The sequence below is a fragment of the Thermobia domestica genome, chromosome 12, assembly GCF_964235325.1.
Source record: "Thermobia domestica chromosome 12, izTheDome1.hap1.1, whole genome shotgun sequence".
NCBI classification, from domain to species: domain Eukaryota; kingdom Metazoa; phylum Arthropoda; class Insecta; order Zygentoma; family Lepismatidae; genus Thermobia; species Thermobia domestica.
Window position 1 is genome coordinate 75,274,641 of NC_137465.1, and position 8,141 is coordinate 75,282,781.

The following is an 8,141-nucleotide window of genomic DNA, read 5'->3' on the forward strand; positions in this document are numbered from 1 at the left end:
TAAATAATTGCAGTACTTAAAAAGAGGTTTGAAGACTATGAACAAAGAATATAATAATCCTTTCTAAGTACCCAGAAACAAATTGGTAAAGAAAGGAAGAAATTATTAAAAATTCTATTCTCTTTAAAGATACGACTTGAGTAGTGTTGAGACTTCTGGTCGTTCCGCCTCTGGAAATGGCCTTGACGCTTCCCAATTTTATATTGCATATTGAATAATAATAATAATAATAATAATAATAATAATAATAATAATAATAATAATAACTAAGTTTGTCATTCAGTCTAATAGTTCAAATTGTATGATTTATCTTTTCTTCGTTAAAGTCATCATATGTAACTTCCAACTTCATGTGATATTTCATCCAAACTTTTGTACTTACATATAAGATGGAAAAAAGGTACATAAATATTATTCATGCGACTCACAACTGCACAAGTAATTTCTTTGATTGTCCCCGTTATCGATCTGGAAAGCTTTATTTTTCTGCCCCTGTGCTCGTGGCTCGTAAAAACAGAATTCATGAGAGACTTCTCCTTGTAGCAAGTAGAACACGCAAACAGTATGTAAAGATCTAAATATCAATTTGAAAATTATATTTTATTTATTTAAGTTTATATTACTCATTTTAGTCAGTATTATCAGCTTTCCGGATCCAACATGTTTAAGAATATTTCTAAAAGATAATAGGCACCCATATTTCTGACTACTTAAGAAAAACTTTTATTCAGAGTTGGTCGTATCAAACAAGCGGGGAGTTACTTTCTTTTCGGTATGCGTCAGCTAACTATGTTCGAGATATAACAAAATAGATACTACTTCACTTTCAAATTAATTTCAAATCTTGTTTTCATGCGACTACAGAATAATTAAGAAAGCGTATTCTACATACATTAAAAAAATATTAGAGTCAATGAAAATATGATTTACTCTTGTTCCGAATTTGACAATTTATCACTTTAAAATGCGGTAACTAACCAATGGGACCCTAAAATATTCTTTAATCAAGAATAAACAGTTTTAAATATGCTTCTTTCCGTTTACAATTATTATGAGGTGCATATCAGGATTCTTCGTGCTTCTCCTCAAATTAGATATGAAATTCAAAGGAACTATTTAAAACACAGCGATGATACATATATTCAAGATGATATAAATTGAAATGTGTTCATTCCTAAGTTTTATAGTTTTATTAATCAATAACAATGTTACTTTCAATTTTCACTGTCACTTTCTGGTATTCGCTTATCGTCAGGGGTGGGCATAAATATATGAAGTTGTAATTTTCCGTTAGTCGGTTTCCACACAGGCTGCCGAATAGGTTTTGTAGGTGGTGGTGATACTGATATGGAATTGAATTGTGACTCCAAATTGTTATTGCAGCTGCATTTACTGCTTTCAGACGAAATATTCTCATTACTAGCAAGTCCATGGGCTGTTATTCGCAAGGATTTTTCACTATGAATATTTGGTGGATTACCAGTTGATCGTCGTTGTGAATGTTTCCTTAGTCGGGACCACTCAGTACCTTTATTTCCATGCACTAAAGAGTTTTTCTCTTGTTTGTTCGTATTTTGTTTGTCATCACGCTTCACTTCCAAGTCTAGCCACTGAAGCACTCGCTCCGACAATGAATTATTAGTGCCTGGTATTATAGAATAATTATCCAGAAACTCACTTCGTAGTTCTTCAAGTTCCTTTCTTGTCTGTGGACACAAATAATTTTGAATGGATAAGTACGACTCACTTTCAGAACCACTATTTATGGAGCTTTCATCTGCAGAAACTGAAGGAAACAAGTATGGCATATAAGGGCGACGATACTTTCCAATAATTTCTGGTTGGGTTTCCGGTTCACTTATTGGTAGTTCTGATAGCACCAAATTATATCGACTAAGAGTTGGGCGGGAAGTTCTCATTCCGTTCGAAAGAACGAATTTCAACTTCATAACGCACGTTTCCAGATTTAGATTTTGAGTTTCGATATTGCTACGAGCACTACTCACTCGCGATCTTGTCCTAGAGACTTTCCTGTTTGACGACAAAAGCAACGGATCATCGCGAGAAAGAATTGCATGACGAGTGCCATCGTGCCATACCGTTCTCACGAAAAGTGGTCGCTGGGACGTTTCCCATCGCGCAGGCCGAGAAGCGAATACACTCGGCATCTCTCGATCGGAAGGAAGTATACACTTCTACCGAGAGACCACACATGCTCTCCGTAGTTAAAGTCACAGAAAGAAGTAAGGGAGGGGAGGCAGGAAATAGCGCATGCGACATGTGCTTCACCAACACGTGAATAAATGTATAACAAAGCTGATTTCTACGTGTGTCAACTAATCACATATCATAGGTGAAAAAAAAAAACCCTCATCAAAACATAAAAATACAATATATAGAATAATTTCCCATTCTACTACAGATAAAATCAAGTGAAAATGACATGAAAAAAAAAACACGGAACATTTCGAAAAGTTTATTACATATGTAATAGCTAATAATTAAAATAATTGGCTCTCAAGAGGAAGTAATTCTGAATAGTAAATATTAAGATTATATTTAAATAATGGAGAAGTGGTTTGCATACTAAAGAAGCAATCATAAAAGGCAATATCGTTTTAGCACGCTTCTGGATTTTCCTTTCTTCTTCTTCTTCTTTTTTTTTCAATGCGCTTTTCTGATACTTGCTCCGGCACTTAAATTTATCTGTAGAATCAGTAATATACAGTATTGTTTAAACAAATTGCACACTTAAAATCTGCAATACACTGGGGTTGGATTGGTTGCAGGTTAGGCCAGCATTTACGCCTAGGCTGAAGGCTGGCTTTTACAGATTTTTTTCTTACTTTTGTTCGTATTGATATAGGCTTACACTTATTGTGCCATATATTTCCTTTATAAGCTGTGTGTGACACGAGTCCTTATCCACATCAAAGAAAGGAAATAATAATAATAATAATAATAATAATAATAATAATAATAATAATAATAATAATAATAATAATAATAATAATAATAATAATAATAATAATAATTATTATTATTATTATTATTATTATTATTATTATATTTGGAATTTATGTGTATGAAATGAAAAAAATAAACAATTTCATACATCACGAACACGGGTGATAATGAAAAAAGATTTTTTTTAAAATATACCATAAACGTGTCATGCGGAATATTCCTTTTCTATATTTATCGAATGGACTAGGTATGATTCGGATGTCTGGATGACACGTTCATGTCCTTTCCTTGTAAGTTTGCCATATCTAACAAGCAAATATTCTGGTGGTAGCAGAAGAAAACTTATTTTTTTCTTCTTTGATTCTATTCGTCAGGTCAAAATAAATGATTATGGAAATTTTCGCAACTCGACCGCTATTAGATTGGCGAAAAACTGTATTTTATAGATTTTCCTCTTCTTGCAAAAGCGTATACTATTACTAAAATGTATATAAAAACATTTATATTTCGCGCGAATCAGAATTAACTGGTCTTTTCCTTGGTAGTAGTCCAATATGGATAATCCCAAAATTAGAGAAATAACATGGGAAAGTTCTAAAAGTTCCCCACCAAAAATGTGTGTTTCGTTTTCTTTATTCTCTTAAAACTTAGCACAACTATTCTGAAGATAAACGAAAAATAACTGATATATGTTCCATTAAATTTCTAAGATACTGACAAGGCAGGGTACCCCGGTGTAACACGCCGACTGTGGTAAGATTGCACAGACGTAGAGAACATCAAAGACGAAGCTACACGTATTTTTTATATCGGCCAACAAGCGCAGTGAAAGGATCAAATAGGGGCATAAAAATGGGGTCAAAATGAGGTTATGTGGAATATGGCGAGAACGAGAAGAGATATCGGAAAAAGTTAAACGTACGAAATACTATCCATAGTTGACGCAAGGTAATGAGATAGAACGCACCCACGTGAAGAAAGCAGAACATACAGAAATGGATCAATCACGTGTACAACATTGGGTGATATGTATAAAGATGAGTAAGTACTAGTGAATATAACCTCACTTCTTGAACGAGGTTAATCTACAAGTGAGTTCTTACTCGTAATTCATATGCATAGAAAGAACGAATAGGAATGAGATTGTTTTCACTGTGACCTGCTGTTCCGTCTCAGGTGAACTTGACTTTGATGACGTTCCATAAAGAAATGACGTTATGAAAGCGAGGATATTTGTTTCCTTTCCTTCTCTAACTCAGGAATTCACAGGTATGCAGTGAGTGAAAACATGTTATAAAATTAAAATCAGTAGCGTTATTACCAAACACAAAAGTACGATTTTTGTTTTCTCTTGGAATAAAGATAATTACGGCTACTTTCGTTTGAATATTCCAGCAATATAAAACAGTGACAACCAACTTCTCAACATTGTACTACCTTAATTATGTAATGTACTCATATTACCTTAACTGTGCTTCAAGTTTGAGGAGCCAATTAGTAGCTATTGGACTAGCGTCAATTACCTTCGTTAGTATGTTCCGCTAGTAATATGTAATATGTTCCGTTAGTCAGTCACTGTTTACTATTACTGAAGCGTTCTCTGATATCGGTCATTTTCGATCATTTTTATATACTTCCCCTTTCCCGCCCCGAAGTTGCGGGGCTGAATTTGGATTTAAACGGGATCGGAAGTGTCAATGTTTATCTCAGCGTCCACGAAAACTGGATTCGACACTAATATCGGTCATTTCCGATGATTATATATATATACTAGCTGAACCTGCGCTCTTTACACAGCGCATCATTCGCATGTGAGCATAAATATCCTTCTCATTCCTCACAACATCTGTACATGTCCCTTTACAGACACAAGTGAAAGACGTGTTGATTAAAAAAAAAAGAAAGAAAGAAAGGAAAGGCGTATCATCAAGGGTGAGATTTTATCGATAATTTTTTTCTCAATATCTTGCACCGTTTGCAAGATTTGAGCCTACTTCCGGTGGGAGTTTCTAATTCATGCATGAGCAATGTTTTCTTTCTTCTTGCATGCAGTATGTAATAAGCATATACATTACATACAAAATTAATTTGTAATGGCAGTTATATATGGTTTTCATTGGGCAAAACACTCCAAAAACATTCGTCGTGCACTGGAGCAATGGTTATCCTTCCTTTTTCATTATTTGGCCACATAACAAACGCCTGAGGTATCTGCAACTCCTGTGTACAACAGTGTGGTGTTGGAATGTATAGTGCGTAGGATATGATGCTTTAGTTTTATTTTTAATTTGAACGCTTCCAATGTACCCTTAAAAATTTAATACAGAAATAATGGCCATGTTTTTTAAATATTCAATTAGAACTGGACAATCTACGCAAAATTTCCAATCAATCAGTGAAAACGTCATCTTTGTAGAGCCTGTAGTTTCCGAGATCTCATTGTCGAAAGGATTGACCACAAAATATAAACGTCCACAACTTATAGTTTAAAAGAACTCGGAAGATGGAAGCACAATTCACGTGCATTGATTTTAGAGAAGCCTTATTAAAATACAAAGGCTTTGAACAATAATTTTAAAACATAAACTTTATGAAAAAGATCTAGTTATCTAATTTATTTAAAGTACACATACTTAAAATATTTGTCTGTGTTACGCGTGAAATCACACATAATCGTAAATGAAAAATTTGAAAGCCAAAGTTATAGGTTGGAACTCAGTCGCTTTTAAGGGATACTCAATTATCAGCTTGACGTACCATACGTCAATAGCTGCCTTTTGTAATAGCCTAGCCTAGCTGGGAAGTGTTAACGTGCCTTCGAGGACACTGTGTTGCATACGCACAGTCGAGACCAGCACGCATACGCTCTCTCTAGGATTGACAGCGCTTTTCAGTGCTGGAGGGTGACACACATCATCACCATTACACTCTCCTTGCTCAAATCATTCATCACACATCTATAGGCGTAGTTCACCTTTTGATTTGGGCAACCGCCCACGGACGGATTTCCTCATGGCAGACCCAGGCTCAGTCGGTGGTCGTAAGATTAAGGGAAAACATCAAGGACTTCCGCAAGTCGTTAACGGACCATCCGAGAGCTCTACCAAGACGAGACCACGTAAGGACCAATCTTCAGCTCGTCCTCAGAAGCCAACTAGGAACCAACATCAACGGACAGATTCCATAGGATCCATCGAGTCGACAGCATCTGTAGCATCTCATGCCTCCATCCGATCACGGTCACCGCAATCAGACAAGAGTGTCAGCTACGCCGACCGTCTGCAACGATCTCCTCCTGCAAAGAAGCACCACCTAGATTCATCAAGAGAATCAGATTCTGGCCAAATGGACATCGGAGACCCAGCATCCAGCGCCGACAACCGTCAACCAATTGCTAATCATTCCATGCTACTCACCAACTTCGATTCGAAATTCAGCACCCCAAAGATGGTCGCAGTTCAACTCCGGAAGTACCTACCACGGGCATCCATTGCTCACATTATCCACACCAGAAATGGCATTATTCTGAAGACAACGGATCCAACACTATACAGCACAATTAAGAACAAGGTGCCGATCGAAATATTTGGCAAACATGCGAAGTTGGAAGCACTCAACGCACCTCGCCAAAAACAACCTCCGCCTCCAAGAAGACCAATACTACTTTCAGTGGTCATACGTGGAGTTGACCCATCATATACAGATGAAGAGATACAAGAAGAACTGACGCTCGAAGGACACACGATCACCAAAATAATTAGGATTCGAAATGACCGCGGCCCTACCTATATGGTCCGTGTGCTCACTTCACATCAAGACACGATTGATGAACTATTAGAATCCGGAGCCTCCATCTATAATCACAAGCATCGTGTAGAGCCTTCGCGGTCTACCGCTCCCATGCCAGTGCGCTGCGAACGTTGTCAGCTTTATAATTCACATCATACGCAAGACTGCAAGAATACCAGTAAATGTGGTTACTGTGCCGGACCTCACAATACACGCGCCTGTAATAATCTTACACAACCTCCAAAATGTGCTACGTGTAATGAACAACACCCAACATACAGCTACAGGTGTAAAGCGAAACCAGAACCTGCTCAGGAACGTCCTGAGTTGATCGTTCCATTGAGGCCTCCGGCCCAACCGGATAATACACCACATCCGCTCGATTCTCCTGTCAATCTGGATCAGCTTCTTACATTCTTAACCTTGGCATTACAAAACATCCATCCATTTATCAGACCTCACATCCTTCAGCAAATTATACTAGCGGCAAAAACTACCTTCCACGTTAATTTTACTGCCACCTATTCTGGTAATACTGTCCACTTTTATAAGTCCCATGGCTCATCCGTCGATTAAGTTCTTTCTTACAATGGCTCTGGTATTTGTGTTTCTCAATATACGCTCTCTGCCAAAAAACAAACTTTTATTTGAGCAACTTCTTCTTGAACAGCACGTCACGGCATTCTTACTCAACGAAACCTTTCTTTCTTCCTCTCACTCCTGCCGAATACCACATTATACAATGATCCATGCAGAAAACACTGTTCCGGCACTCCGAGTCAATGGAGGAGTAGCCATTGGTTTATCACCTTCTTTACCTTTTCGGCAGCATCATTACAATATAACACCTTTGCCAGAATACCTCCTGGCCACAGTTTACTTCAAAAATATCGTCCTGACACTGGCTACTATCTATATTCGACCCGGCCACCCCCTTCCATATCAATTTGTGCAATATATCTCTAACACCTACCGTTCATATCTCATCATGGCCGATTTCAATATGCACAGCCGCACCAATCAGGAAAGAACAACTCTTCAGAACTTCATCACGGCTAATACCACTGGCATTATTGTTCATCTCCCTCAAGCTACTCGCCCAATTTCAGATACCACACCTGACATTGTTATCGTTTCAAGTAATATCATATCTCACTGCACCGTTGAAGTTCTTGATCTCCTTGGAAGTGACCACGCACCTATTAAATTAACCTATCAATCACGTGCACAAAACGACACTCGTTCACCACTACCGCCACGGACTAGCTTACGTTTTGACAAAGCAAAGTGGGACCAATATCGCTCTCACATCTCTCGCCGCACCATAAATCTCCCGGAACCTACCACCGGAGATGAGTTACATACTACAGTCGAGAAAATCACCA

The 8,141-nt window shown here is 37.6% G+C and overlaps 2 protein-coding genes across 4 annotated transcripts in view; both read right to left on the bottom strand.

The window, feature by feature from the left end:
• Positions 1–8,141, bottom strand: part of c12.2 (von Willebrand factor A domain-containing protein c12.2) — a 1,756,568-nt gene that overhangs the window by 889,439 nt on the left and 858,988 nt on the right. The gene's annotated exons all lie outside the window — the stretch shown is intronic.
• LOC145666518 (uncharacterized) lies at positions 504–2,177 on the bottom strand. The gene has a single exon (XM_081733808.1). The coding sequence runs from the start codon at positions 2,166–2,168 to the stop codon at positions 1,215–1,217; it is 954 nt and encodes a 317-aa protein (XP_081589934.1). The 5' UTR covers positions 2,169–2,177; the 3' UTR covers positions 504–1,214.

Excerpts from the sequence above, each read along its gene's own strand:
- LOC145666518 (XM_081733808.1), bottom strand. The coding sequence starts at position 2,168 with ATGCCGAGTGTATTCGCTTCTCGGCCTGCGCGATGGGAAACGTCCCAG.